The sequence below is a fragment of the Trachymyrmex septentrionalis genome, unplaced genomic scaffold (genome assembly GCF_001594115.1).
Source record: "Trachymyrmex septentrionalis isolate Tsep2-gDNA-1 unplaced genomic scaffold, Tsep1.0 scaffold190, whole genome shotgun sequence".
In the NCBI taxonomy this organism is placed as follows: Eukaryota; Metazoa; Arthropoda; class Insecta; order Hymenoptera; family Formicidae; genus Trachymyrmex; species Trachymyrmex septentrionalis.
In genome coordinates this window covers 104623-120505 of record NW_017305072.1, presented here as the reverse complement: position 1 = coordinate 120505, position 15883 = coordinate 104623, and the positions used below count along the sequence as shown (strand labels likewise).

The 15883-nt window shown below is 35.0% G+C and overlaps 1 protein-coding gene across 1 annotated transcript in view; it reads right to left on the bottom strand.

Annotated features, from left to right (window-relative positions):
* Window positions 1-14678: 14678 nt before the first annotated feature.
* Window positions 14679-15883, bottom strand: part of LOC108747079 (putative uncharacterized protein DDB_G0294196) — a 3221-nt gene continuing 2016 nt past the window's right edge. Inside the window, exon 2 of the mRNA XM_018484334.1 lies at window positions 14679-15881. Coding sequence (XP_018339836.1) covers window positions 15613-15864 — 252 coding nt within the window. The 5' untranslated portion in view covers window positions 15865-15881 and the 3' untranslated portion in view covers window positions 14679-15612. The remainder of the gene's footprint in view (window positions 15882-15883) is intronic.

The window sequence follows — 15883 nt, the reverse complement described above, 5'->3', positions numbered from 1 at the left end:
ATATATATATATATTCTAGGTATACATATAGTTAATAATAGGATAAATTGAAATAAAATAGATGAGATTTTGTTTGAAATCCTTCGCTTTTCCTATTCATCTGCCGTAAATCATCTTACTACGTATTTTTAATTTTAATTCTTATATTTTGATTGTTACGATACAAAACAAATGGTAAGAGCTTTCCTTCCTCTCTCTTTCCTTGTGTATGTTCTTAATGCTGTTTTGTAGAAGACATCACGAATGTGATCGTATATAATATAAATCGAGAAACGCTCGAAAATGCTGGAATATTCGCGCCTATATGCTGATGCTTTCATAACTTTTGTGATGCCTTTTTTACTCGGTAACAATTGAATTCAGAGTCGCCTTTGTATTTATGTTGGATGATTATCATTACGCATGTGCATTACATCGTCTATCGTTTGATAAAATTCAGACACTTGAATAACTTTTCGTTTGAAAAATTTCACATCCTTTTGCGATGGTATAGCATATATCTTTGTATAATAAGATACTTTAACAAGTAATATAATGCAGCCTTCAACCGCAACGTCTAAAATTTCGCTGTTAAATATTTATAAGGAATGTATAGATTTCCTTATTTTTGATTTTCGCTTTGATTATCATTTTCATAATTGGCGACTCTGAAAGAAACATTGCTTCTCATGTATGTGATGATTATACCTTCAGAAGAGAAATCAAACTTCTCAAATTGTGCATTTGGTTTTCGATCGAAACTGCAGATTGTCAATAATCTTACGTATCTATCTTGTAATAGTGTGATCTTTGAACAACGAGATTTTAAAAAATCTCCGAAGGATTCGATCGACAACGAAATTCACGAAAAATCTCTCTCGCGTGCCAGCTTTTTTTCCAATCATAAGCATCAAATTAAACATATCTAAATTTGTCTAAGTTCCTAATTGAGGATACAAAATCCTAAGTCCTGCCGATCAAGGCGATTCGGAAGATTTTTCTTCTCTCTTTCTCTTTTTTCTCCTTTTTAAAATTTTCTATTATTGAGCGGAGAGGTATTGCTATGTGTTTCTCAAGAAGAATCATTTTGATATGTCAGACGTCCGTATCTCGCCCTACCCCCCCTGGTAGAAAAATTTCGCTGAAATTATTTCACGTTTTGAAACACTTTTCAGCAAAATTTCAGCATTTTAGAAAAATTTCAGTTTAATAATTTTAGCGATTTTTAGCTGAAAAATTCACTTTCAGTAAAATTTCAGAGAAATTTTAGTAAAAAATTCAGAGAAACTTCAGCAAAATTTCAGAGAAATTTCAGTTCAGTTTCAGAGAAATTTCAGTTCAATTTCAATGAAATTTCAATAAATTTCACTGACATGTTCCAAAACGTAGAATAATTTCAGCGAAATTTTTTCACCAGGGTCTCCTTCGTGCTCGTTTCGTCACTCTTTCGTTTTCTCTCGCTCTCCCTTTTCTCACCCGCTCTCTCGCACTCTCTCGCGCAACACAGCGAGAAGGGCTTTTTAAGCCCTTTTCGGCGTTCTCCACTTGTATCGCTCTTCTTTCATTTCAAAGGACGACGTGCGTAAAGAGACGCGTAGAAAGGAAAGCAAACGATACAATAATTAAGCAATACTTTAGGAAGTTCTTATCTCGTTCTGCTGTAGGGCTGGACGTATGCGTTCACAGTTAATAGAGAAAAGGACAAGGAAGTCTTTTACAGCTTTATATACAAAATTGAATGATATCGAGCACGACAGCGACACACCGATCGACCTGTACAGACTGCGAGACTTCATTTTTGATATACGTAAAAATATGCGCGGACACCTTTGACAATTATAAATATATACATTTACATTATATGTAATATCTTATACGACAGAAGAGTGACAATCAGAAAGTCAAAGGAAAATGACGTCTTTAAGTAAATACCCGTCCAGCCCATCGACAGGAATTAATAAATCTCTTCAGATTCAGATCTCGTCCACAAATTTTGAGCGCAAGGAATATATTACAGCTGGCTTTACTATCAATTAATTTTAATCGGCCGATAACACCTCTCTTTATAATTCTGGAAAGCGACACAAAGCACATTAAACAGAGATTAAAATTAATCGTTCTTTTGGTAAAACCAGCTCATAGTCCCTTCGAAGTTATTGACGTTTTAACAAACGCTAGTTATTTTTCAATATCTCAATCACGTCGAGTCCTGCGATCGCCTCACTTTTCACGATTAATGGCACGTATTCTCTTATGTATCTTGTATCGTTATTGCGCTTTTTTTGGCGCTAAATGCACGTATTCTCTCTCACATGGTCGCGGTTTTCGTACAGAAATAAGACTCGTAGCTCGGACAGCTACTTCTGGATGCATTAAATGCGCTGCTAAATAAGCGTGAAAACACGGACCTTGGCTTTCACCGTTGCTGATGATTCTTAATACTGCTTCCACTTAATGAACTACTTAAAGATACACGAAGAATCGCGAGACATCGCCGTCGCGGACACACGCGAGCGGGACGTTAATTCTCTAGATGGATCCGTTTTTTTATTTTTTCAGAGCTTCAACCGTGATTCTTGCATTTCAATGCGATACATGTTGATTATTCACCCGTTGATTAATTATCGTTAACAGCACTTGACACGCGGAAGCGCGCGGATGGAAAATATTCGACACGCTTCCTCCTTATGAATTCACCTCGAGAGTCCATCGCTGAATGCAATAATTGTAATTTAATTTCGTTTAGAACAAAAAATTATATCGTAATAAATAAATGATAATCATATTGTATATTAATGAACAATATTTGATATGAAAATACATTCATCAGATTTGAGACGCAGTTTGAATACGACGCAACATGCATAGGATTGTTCTGAACAAATTCACGATATACGTCATCAAGAAGTCGATTTTCCAAACGTTATCCTTTTGATTGTCAAGAATATTTTCAACGGATTATGAGAGAAACTCTCGAGGGTAATTCTGCGCCATGTGCATGAGTATTAGCTCGCAACACAGTCGTTCAATTGATCATTATTAGAAGTGAGAAGGATCGGGGATGTGAGGGTGCTTTTTTTCCCATGTACGAGTACGACACATATAAAATCCATGCTCTTTATACATGTTATTATTGCATACTACACGTTCGCCGCTGCGGGCCACGAAGCGCCTCTCTCTCCTCTCTTCTCGCTTAAAAAGTATTTAAATCTTAAAAAGGGTCGGTGGCTGAGGAGCGAGAAAGTCCGCGAAGGGCTCTCGGTGAGCCGGGTAAACGAACGGTGTCGAGCAAGCGATGCGAGTAAGTATGAACGAGCCATCTTTCTTCCTTCTATCGCACATTTCAACCCGAGCTTGAAATACGTCGTTGCACAATTGCTATGCAAAGGTACAAAAAAAAAAATTTTGTGATTTAAAAATTCGGGAGCGAAAACATTTTTCATTTTGCGGAAAGTAAGATCAACTCTTTCTTGTCACTCGAATCGCTCGATTTGTGAATGCATTTTGATTTTCGCCGTCTCTCTCTATATCTCTTTTTTTCGCTGTATCTACGATTTTTAACCCGGTTCTCGCTGCCTCGAGATTTTTGATTAAGTGATTTGATTACTTGATGAATTTGGCACAGTTGATTATTGTTGAGCGTCTTCCTCGTCTTTGTCGAGAACGCTCATGTGAGAACGATCTTATCGATACGATCGAGGGAGGTAGGTCTTCTTCACGATTCATCAATCTAGCCGTGAAATACTTTAAGCCGTGAAAGTATGATTGTTGAAGCGATATCGACTCGTGATGTGTGACTCGATACAGTTTGATTTCCCGACAACACGTCGTTTGATTGTTGAGTAAAAGGCCGATGTTCGAGAAGTAGTAAGAAAGTAGTAAGACATTGAGTTCTCGTGAGAAAGCATATCCCTTGATCGTAATTTTTGCTTTGACTTCTTAAGCACATCGTTATTTATCGCCGAATCTTCGCGAGATACGAGGGGAGTGGATATAAGTACGCAAATTTAAGCATCGAAACCGTGAAAATCATCGTCACAGCTTTGGTCACAGTGGTACATTGAAACATGTCGCCATATGTCTGGAAGCCATCGCAATAATAACGATAACAATAATTATGAGATGTTACATTTAACATACAATAAAATTAGATTCGCTGTATTTGCGCTCGCAATTAATTAGCGACAAGTTATCGAAAGTACTGACGTCGCTTTTTGTGTTTGAACTTTTACGATAGATTGGCTCACACCGCTGTAAATCGCCGTCTCACCTCGTCGAATGACGTCGAAAATGCCTCGTAATAGTGATTTATTAATGTAATCGCGCAAGTTATACATGTAAAGCGCATCTTCGTAAATATCAATCAATGCTCGTACAACTGAATCTTCATTACAGCACCGATTGCACAGGAGGTCATTTAGGAAGAAGGTATAGTAATCGTTAACAATATAAGAGCAACACAAACGAGCTAACGTGGATACGAGCGCCGATTTATTAGTTAGGAAAATTATACGTATACATAGTAATCTTATACAATTCCACATATCTCCGCAATGCTCGTGAAAGAGAGGAGTAACCGCATTGCATATAGAAATTCAAAGCGTAATCACATCTCGAATTGTTTACTGAGAAATTGTGAGGCTACATTTGATTTTTTTGTTTCGCGGCGCATTGCATAATGCACGAAATGCATTACGTGAAATGTATCTACGCTCGTATCCACTGTCGCCCGTGAGACAAAGGTTCACATTATACTCTATCTAGACGAAAAAACATCATTATGACGGAATCTAACGTTCAGGGCCTTCTTTATATCTGCACCTTATAAATTAATACTTTCCGTAAAGCATTCACACCCGCGATCAGTGGCACCACTCGCCATTTAAAGGACTAACTAACGGAGGATTGTCTGCTTAGGGTCTTTTCCATCCACGTCAATGCATCCATGAGGCGAAATGCTGCACGGCGTTAATCGAAAATTTCAACAGTGCTCGTCGATTACAGATTATTAATTTGCAAATTATCTACAGGAGACGATATTAGCACCTTCAACCGAGCTTTTGGCACGAATTTCTATACGCATTAATTATTATCTCGTTGTCTCTCTGACGGGAATCCAATTACTTGTAAAAATATCTCAGACAACTATCTTGGACTGAGAGAGAAATTCTTTTTTATCTTATAATTCTTTTTTTTTTTTTTTTTTTAATTTGAGACTTATATATCGTTTCTCTGTGAACAACGCGATTATCGGAATCTGCAACAATAATCGCACGCCACTCGAGGAACTTAAACACGCGATTATGCGGCCACTTGTGAATTAGTTCATTATCAATCTATAAAACAAGATTGCGAGGTGGTTTCCTCGTGCGTCATGGATGCAAAGCTCCCTCGGCCACGACACTTTTGCTATCTACCGAAACCTACTATTTACATCAATTCCTTGTAGACATAGCTAGCGTTTTACAGTTGAGAGATATACATTAAGTGTAGAATCGCTGGAAAGAAACGCACACGCACTCGATTATCTCGCTCAGCTGTCCCATTCGCACGTAACACTCGCGACTATATCTTTTTTTTTTTTGTTGTTGCTCTACCACTTTGCCCCTTATCACAACACCAAACAGTGCCCACTTCGAATGAAAGAGACCCCGTATGGGGGCTGCGCTACGGCAGAAGTATCTCTACTAACAACCGTTGTTAGGATAATAGGTAGTCCTTACTTGTCCCGCTGTCGAATTCACACGCATATTACATCCCGGTGACACACCGCCAAATATTCTCACCTTGCTTACATTATTTCCGTGATTAAATTTTCAATGGAAGGATAATATGCGATCATGTCTTCAACATTGATTTACTTTAAGGCCATTTTCTCTTACCGTTCAAAGATTTTATAGTTTATTTAAAAATTATTTATATATTCTCCATATAAGAATTAATATATTCTCCAATATTATATTTCGGTTTTTAATAATTTTCATCAAATTGTTAGTAAAAATTTGTAGTACTTATTTGTACTTACAATTGTTTTATGAATAATATGTTTACTAATCACTATTATTGAGTGTCGCGTTATTAACATCACGGAAATTATCAAAGCTAAATGTGAGATTGCAGGTGCACCTCCTAGATTGTGTATGGATTCAGATATTCTTTCTTATGATTTCGTAACGAAAATAAGATGGGATAAAAAATCGATTTTTCTGGAATTATTGCCTGGGTTTCTCGTGGAAGATGTGTGTATGGAAGTGAAAATTCAATTTCAATAATACTTTAATGTCTCGCCAGTACGTTGCAAAATCATCGGAACAATCTCATTAACGATCGAGGAACCGTGCTATACAAGATCTGACGGATCTAGGGCAGTGGAAAGCGAAAAAATCAGTTAGTAAAATCGATCATGTGATTAAAAATTGGATTTGCGGAACCAGGTACGCGTGTTGGCTATCGTCAGAGTTTCTTTTGGCACAATATTAGCATGTTGCTTCGGCTTGATGATAGTTAACAATGAGACGATTTGGTAATTATTTGGATTAGGAGACTTTTTCACAAATACATTATAAATTACTTACAACTAAGAAATTACGTATGTTTTTCAAATAATTAGCGACTCGAAAAGAACGTGTGATAATAATGAGATTAAAACAACATCGTGTTACATATTTGAATTTCGTAAATTGATTAATTAAATTAAAACGCAACCAATATATTTTCACAGAACATTGTAAAATAAATGTACTTCGTAACGAAAACAGTTTGTTTAATTCTATTAGATTCGCTGAATTTGCAACGCACAAGAGTACTTCGGGAATCGAACGGATGGGATGTCTAGTATCGCTTGTTTTTTCTTTTTCCATTTTCAGTTAAAAATAATCCCTCCCTCGTCTCTCCCATCGAAAAAACACGCTTACACTCACGTAAGCTGATATTGACAAGTTCTCTTCATCCCTCACCTTTTCTTTCTCGCTCTCGTTTTCACTTCCCCTAATATCGTAGTTAAAAGTCAACGATTAGTTACCAGAACACAAGGCACTTGGCTTACACATCATACATGTCTTTTTTGTTATTAATTTGCTTTTTGGTATAGCTCGGTGTTGAGATAGCTGGCGCAAGACGCGCCGCGGGGGACAACATAGATATTAAAGATATCGAAGAGCAATAATCTCGCGATAGTGTAACGTATTCGCCAAATCGATTCAAACTTTTTGAAAGCTGTATGAGACAGCAATGAAATCTTTTAAGGACGTACATTATAGTTGAATGAAGCACAGCGTTACGTAGTGAATCTACGAAGAACTCTGCCTTCCTACACTCTGTCTTATTAAAATATTAATTAAAATAGTCTTAAACGTTCGTTTTATACTACATCAGATAAATTATTTGCTCTCACGAGAAAGAAGTCGGAAAGATTCCGATCTAGAATCTCAGATGGATCGTGTTGTATCTCGCGTTTCGTTATATGAATCCGCGGTGCGTCTTCCGACGTACAATGAAAATAGCACTCACCTCACATACGCAATATTCATAGAAGAAAATAGTCATATATATATGTATGTGTGTCGTCGTACATATAATATATATACTATCTATGCAATGCAGTAATAATATATATAATATATATTTACTTTATATATAATCAGTATTTGTCTTAATATATATTCATTTATAAACGACGGTTAGATTATTCAATTACACATCTCAGTATTAAAATCCCTGTCCCTTTCGCTCTTTCTCTCACACACATACACGCGCAACATACGGACCAACTCGTGCACGCGCACATTTTCGCTTTCCTATCCCATCAGTAGTAGTAGAGTTTAATGGTACACTTAATGCTCATGCTGTCGTGAGGCAGGATTTTCGGTATTTCCTCTTGCACCTTATTTTCTCTTTTTCTAACACGGATCGCTGGACAGGCCGATCTGTAACGATCCAATCGGCCGAAAGCTTATACGCGTTAACTATATACGTTAACATGTATCGTTGATTTACGCAGAACGTTTTTTTTTTTTTTTTTTTAGCATTCCCTTTGATTCTCGTTTCCTCTTTGATTACGCTGTCCATCGACAACAACTATGGCGCAAATCGGTTAGTGGTGCTTCTCGATGCATTTAGCGTGATAATTTCTTGATTTCGTTTTTTCCCCATTCGCGCGTACTCTTGAAAACTGGATCGCGAGTTATTAAACCGCCTCTTTCTTTTCTCTCATTTCTGTTTCTTTTTTGTGACTGTGTATTCGGCTGTGCTCTCTCTCTCTCTCTCTCTCTCTCTCCCTCCCTCCCTCCCTCCATAATCGTCGCTAATTTGTGTACCGAAGTCCCGCCACTCACGATTCAGAAGAAGCCATGGGTTTCCATATTTTTTCTCTTTTTTTTTTAACGAACAACATCGACATTTAACGCAGCAAGTACGGGCCGCTCGGCCTCTCTGACTCTCTGTACACCACACATACTCAGTTTTGTATATATATATAAATATATATTGAGCGTACGTATATGTATGTACGCAGCGATACATACATGCACGTACGCTACCATCTGAGTCAATATGCATGTATGTGTATAATAGTAATATCGCCTCTTCTCCATATATTCAATATATATATGTATATATTAAATAAAATGGTATGTATATATGTATGCGCAATGTAATCACTAGTTTAATGTATATAAGTATCGCTTCAACATAATACTGATGCGCAGACGCTCGTTGACCTGACTAAGCCGTTCGATTTGCAGTTAGCTCCTACAATCGGACTTAATCCCGATAATTCGAGCCCGTTTCTCACTTATTTCGCACCTCTTTTTTTAACGCTTCGCCAGATTACTCGCGAACGCGGCTTCTATCCGGATAAAGAGGAATCGAAAATTCTACGTCGCGCAATCATTTTAGAATTAATTAGTGCTCTTAAATAACTCGCTCTATTTCCAAAGCGATTTCTTGTGTTTCAAATACACTGTTGTGTCGTCGATAAAATTAACATTTATCGAAATTCGAACTCACACGTAAGAGGATTACAAATCGGTAAATTAGATTATTCAGATTAACGAACTGGTAGAGAAGTAAGCGATTGTACAGATCCGGATTCGAGACAATGAAAGTTATAGGCGGAGAGACACCTTAATATAAATTCTTTGTGTGATTTTATTAATATTTCGTGCGCCTCTTCACAAGATTACGCAAGAGAGAATTCTCGAATTCCTCGCATTCGCAGATAATTTGCCGCGTTGCTTGTCCGTTTCTTCATCGACGAAGACTAATGTGGCGGAGTTGCTTTGTGGGGGTTCTGGAGGCCTCCTTTGGGATTTCCTCTCCTCTTCGTCAACGAATCTATCTATCTATATATCTCGCTTCGTTAAGTGATATCACTTTTTGATAGGCTCCAGATTAAATTAGGCTTTTCGGCAACTCGATACCACATCGCACTTGAAATTGACTGAACTGTGCTTAATTATGTAAACAACGCATTGCAGTTTTCCGCCAAGAGCCAATTGCGAGAGAGCACCTATGATAGAAAAACTCTTTAAAGTTATGAGAGTTTTGACAAGATGATATTTTACAAACCGCAATATAATTTATTGCAGAAATCAGTTATATCTAATTGTAAGTTAAAAACAACATTAAAAATAACTCTATTGTACGTAGACAATTTCAGAATATTATACAAATGCGATTTCACGAAAAAGCATCGCTGATCGAAAGGGAATAATATTGAGAACTCTCGCAACCATTCGCAGAAGACAACCGCAAGACGTTTTGTTATCGAGCTTTTTGAAAGCAGAACTTAGCCGGCCAGCTGTAGTTAGTCCACGCGTAACTATAACACATTTAATAATATATTGTCCATATTGCTTATGGCACCAACTTTTGAGCGATTTTATTACACAGTCCGGATACGAGAGATAATTGTGTTGCTTCGTCCGAGCCCGCGTCTTTTTGAGCAAGACAAGAATCTGATTAAGTGATTAGATTTCCAAGTAGCTAAGATAATGTGGATTCTAAATATATAGGTATATTTATAGATAATATCTAGTTGAGCAGAGAGAGATAAGAAAACAACAACGACAGTATAAACGCGCCGCTTGAATATATTGCTATCGAGCACGTGCTTCTCTTCCATTCTATTAAAATTATTGCGATAATTTATACGAGCAAAGGGAAGTGTGTTGCGTGTACGTGAATATTTTTTATTCTCTGATGACTTTTACTCGTCCCGTATTTTAATTCGCATATAAACTAAGCTATAACAATCTGACCATTAAATTATATATTTGAGTATAATAATAGAAATGAGCCTTAGATATATAATTTATTTTTAGAGGATTTACATGGAGAGTAACATTTACGTATTAATACGATACGGAAAATATAAAGTCATGAGTTTATGCAATTACGTAAAGTGTCAGAACTCGTGTTACCTCACGATGTAAATATGCATCCCATTATCTTTTTCAATCGTAATATCTGTTCTCGATATATCAGATCTCGATGTGACACTTGCGTGGCACCTCTACAGCTGACCATGTTCTAGTACATTAAAAACACTATTAACAATACGTTCTGTAGTAAAAGTTAATAGAGAATAGTATAACATCAAATAGAAGAGTATAAAGAATCATGCTGGTGTATAGAGATAGACATTAAAGTAGGTAATAGGTAAGAGGACGATAGGTTACGATATTAATAATTATATTAATAATCCGTAATAACTTTTTTCACTTATTAAGAGTAATTTTGCATAAACGTTGATGATCATTTAGTAGACTTTTTTCTCTTTAATACAATATTTTGAGCACATTCCTCAGGTGTATAACCACGCTACACTTTCTTCATCGAGTTGTACCAATATATTCCACAACTTATTAAACTCCACCAGTACTAAATTATTTAACGATTATCAAGAGCTTTGTCAACGTACGAACCATGGCGTGCATTGAACATTCTGTAGAAAATATTGCGCGAAATTTATTTAAAAACAACAGAATAAGTACTACAATAGTCACTATATAATAGTAATTATCTAAATAATTAATAAATTATCGATAATAATGAAACTAACTTAATATATCAAAACATCACTAACAATTCTACAACTATATGCTAGGAAACGATGATACTATAAGTATTTGTTGCCGAAAAAAATGTCTAACTTTCTTTTTGTATATATTGCTCGATTATTAAGTGCTTTTCTTTCCTCCAATCCAATTGTCCCAATTATTTTATGCGTGTATGAATTTGCAATATGATTTACAACTGCGAATGCGGGAATTAATAAACGTTTTAATCATCAATACAGTATCAAATATTAGTACAGTAATGTAATAAAGGGTAGTCGTTTATAATAAAAAATAAGCACGAAATCAATAATCACGATTAATGTCTTTTGTCAGCTTGTTATGGGATTTCGAAAATAAACGTAAATAAATATTTCAACAAATTAAACATGTGATGTCGGCACATATCTAGATATGTTGGGACATCAACTTAAACAGGAGTAATATAATAATAACAGAACGGTAATTTTCGATGTGAATAAACTGCTCATACAATAAAATGTAAAATGAAACAACAAAACTTTGTTTAATATTTGTCGATGAGTGCAAAATGCTCCATTTGCACAGCCATTAAGTTAAGTGTTAGTTGGTAACTTCAAGTTAATCGTCTAATCACATACACGTACGAGAGCACAAAAAACAAAAATGATAACGTATAGATTTGTTGATGATTAGTTCAGATCCATTCACTCGATGTCATCGCTATTCGATTTATGGCAGTACAATATCGGTACAACTCACTAGTTGATGGCACGGGTCCGCCTATGTACAAATATGTAATACCATATACCACATATCATTTAAATACATCACATAGTTATCATTTTGTTATATATATATTCTTCATATAGATATATCATTTTTTCTGTGACGTGGAGGGACTCGTTTGTACAATTCATGCATTTCTTCGTTACTGTTTCATTGCTTCGTTTCATGCCTTTCCCACATTCTGAGTAAGTAGCCTCCAGTACTATGTTTTGTATTGCTACTGTTCTAAATCCAGAATATTGTTTGTTTTAACATAAAAAAAAGTATTTGTCAAACTTGTAAAACTCTTAAGTTCTTATTTTATAAAATTTATGGGGTGTACAGACTTGAATTTACTTTGGAATTTTGACAAAACAAATTATTTAGTCTGTAAAAAAAACTTATTGCTGCAATTATTAGATATCTTCTGGATTTGGTCAGCCAATACATATTATCTCTTTGTTTTATTACTACCTATGATCTTTCTCTTGAAGCTCTAAGTCTGATTAAGAGTTAGATTACGTACAATAATAATTATATTAGTAGAAACTTAGTTTCTGTAACAAGTGTATTGTCTTAAATGATATGTCTGCTAATTTTGTTGTATTCGACCTATGCACCGAGCCTATGGTCGGAATTCATAACAATTTTATTCCTTAAATAAACTAACTTTAAGATTCGAAATTCTAGAATCTTATAGTATAGTATATCGATCTCTAATACTACACTTTTATTCTTGTACTGGAAGCCATTACTCAGCCGTTACAGAATCATTTAGTTTGGATTACAAAGGAGTATTTCCATGGGCTTAAAAATTATTACATAAGCATTTATAAATATAATATCATGAATATATTGGAAGAATTAAAATACATATAACATTTTTTTAATTATTACGAAAATATTTAATAAAATTGTCCTCTCATATTGTACATAATTATTATAGGCCGATAAATTTAGCAAAGATGACAATTTTAAATCTCGAATATTATGTGAACATTAAATTAGTGCCCTTGGTGATACCCCCTTATATTAATCTCTTGTCTGTAAATAAATAGATAATGTAGATGTTGTGGCCGGAATATTTGATGTTTAGTTTGCATTACATTTTTGTAAATCGGGGAGGAGATTAATGAGACACACACGTAAAGATAGAATAAACACTAAAGTACAGAGTTTTGACTATCTAATGTCTTAAGAGAAAGATATTTCTCATTTTCGACAATTAGACTTTCATTTACAATCATAGTTTTTGAAATAAATGGAAGATTTAGAGCCGTTTTTATTTATAAAGACTTGGCAGACTTTTTTAAAGTGTTCTCAGTCACTTGCATTTACTTGAGAAAAGTTTCAAAAGTTAAAGTATACATTGTGTGTGTGTGTGTGCGCGATCATTCAATGATAAAAGTTAATAAGAAGAAGAATGTTAACAATAACAATGTCCTCAAGATAGATTCAGAGCATCTACGATTGGCAATTCTCTTGAATAACAATTTAGAGTTTCAATACAAATGAAACTTGATATATAAATATATTTTAATCTTTATAAAATTTAGTACACATTTTTATTATATTTATCGTAATAAAATGCACGCTATTTTTGTTCTAAATGTACTGATTGTGTGAGGGATGTTCCTATATATATATATAAATACATGAACACAACTAAAGATAAACTGTCTGAAATAAAATAGCTAAGCGTGCCTGAAAATCGAAAGACGTAAATTGTGAAATCTTTATCAGAGTATATTATATTTTTCACAAAGAACAGATAAAAATTGATATCGGCTTTTTAAAGTTTATATGTATTATTTTTATTTCTTTGTTCTTAATTTTATGTTGGTTTAATAAAAAAAATATAATGTTAATCAGGGGAATTTTAATTCAATGCGTTTAATGCAATGCATCACATCGAGGTATATTAGAGAAAAGTAAATCTTTTTGATTGCTTAAGGCACCTTACATATAGGAACATCATTATAACAACTTTTGAACGGGAAATAAAAATTCATAAAGATTGTGGAAACATGCGACCAGTCATTGTTTTTACAAGAGCCTCGCCACGTAGCCTCTAGTAGGTAGAAAATGAAGCCAAGTATATATATTTTTCTTTATATATATGTATATAGATCCCTCCTAAAACAACCTAAAACCTAGCCTACTTATTTTGCATAGAGTTTATTTTAATTGTACATACAGACACTGATGTTATATATGTACAAACATATACACATCTTATGTACATATAGCTATTTTAATGATCATTGAAGTCGAATATTATTTAATAAACGTACTCTATTCTCTCTGTATTTGTGTGTTAGGTGTGCGTATGTATAATATGTATGTATGAGCATATGTATAATCATTATTTTACATTCAGTATCGGCGACGCAGGGAACGCCTCTGAAGTGAAACTTGAACAACGTCCTTCCTAGAGAATTATTTGCCTAAGTTAAAACGAGTTCTTTTCAATTACATCAATTTGTGTTTATACATATTTATATTTATATATATTTATATTCATATATCGTATATATTAAAATTTTTATTCAATTGTATACTATTAATCTACTAAGTAACAGAGGTAAAGAAATTAAGGAGTTTCAACAAATCTACATACGCGTGATATAAGACCCACTTATTTTCATCAAATTTTAGATATGCTAATGATATTTAAACTAAATGTAACTAGAGTGAACGTGCAACAAGTTGTTACATTACAATCCAGGATCTGTTTACCAATGAAAAAGTAATTTATCTCATTATTTTCGGTATTTATTCAAATTATATATTAATGTTGTATGCATAATTTTTATTCAAATAAAATATTAATGATGTTCCATTATTTTAAGTGATTATAAAATTTGTAAATTAAAGCAAACGAAAGACTTCTTAACAAAATCCTAAATAATACCGTCACATGTAAACTGATCCCGGTTGTATATAATGGAAAGAGAAAACAACTTAAAACATTTTTTTTTTTAATTGCGGAAGAGCAACAGGTAACAGTAATGTCTTGTGGCACAATCTGGGAACATTTCACGTGCATAATAAATAGGTACACTGAAATCGCGTTTAATCGTTAGAGCGCTTATTGTAGGTGCACGTCAATCCTTTTCAGTTTTGTTGATTTAGCACTCATTGTTGCGAACATACGTTTTCGTACATCTACTTATCAAGTTGTGTTTGATTTTTTTAGGCAATGTTAAACGATCGCGTTTACCTTTTTTTTCAACAAAACGCAAAGTCTGTAAATTTGCTTCATTTTTCAATGACACTGACCGTTTTTTTCTTACACTGATGCCGACATCTCGTCTTCCACGCTAAGGAAGATGTTTACGATCGGTACCCTGTCTCCTTGTTGAACAGAGAGCTCGAATTATGATTGCATAATTAAATACCTTCTATCGCTGCGCCATTAAACCCTACGAGTTCTACAACTCCTCGTACTTAGTTGCCACTTACGGTAGGTGTTGTCTTTTTCTTTTTTCCTGAACGGCCGATTACGATACATATTCCATATGAGTGTCATAAAACCATCTAGTTTACTGACTGGACAAACTTACCAGTCACGCTCTCTTGCACAGTTTCGCATAGCGGGAGATATTTCCGTTTTTTTCGAAACTATCTATCTTGGAAGTTTACTCACGCAACCTGCCCCATTGTAAGCAAAGGACTCGTAAAAAGATATTCCCACAACGTAATGATTGTGCGACGATCGCGATCGTTTAGAGCCTGGTTTATGTACCATGCGCGATCATATTACTTTCCTACAGTACCGTTACAGCCTTCGTTAAGGTAGCTTAAGTTTAATTACTTGAATCCTGTCCTATGGGGGCCTCGTAGGATTATGACATAAATGTGCTGTATTTTTGGCGCTGTTGTCGCTAATACTCGCGGGCAGTTGTTGTTGATGATCTTGAGCTTGCGGCGTAGCATTGTCAGGCTGTTGCTGCTGTTGTTGGCTTTGCTGCGATGGCATTGGCTGCTGCAGCTGTTGCGCTTTCGACGGTTGTTGCGTGGATCGCTTAGATTCCTGACCCGTTGAATCGGGTAAGGGTATTGGCCTGTGGGATTTCATGTGCGCGCTTCTGCTTTTT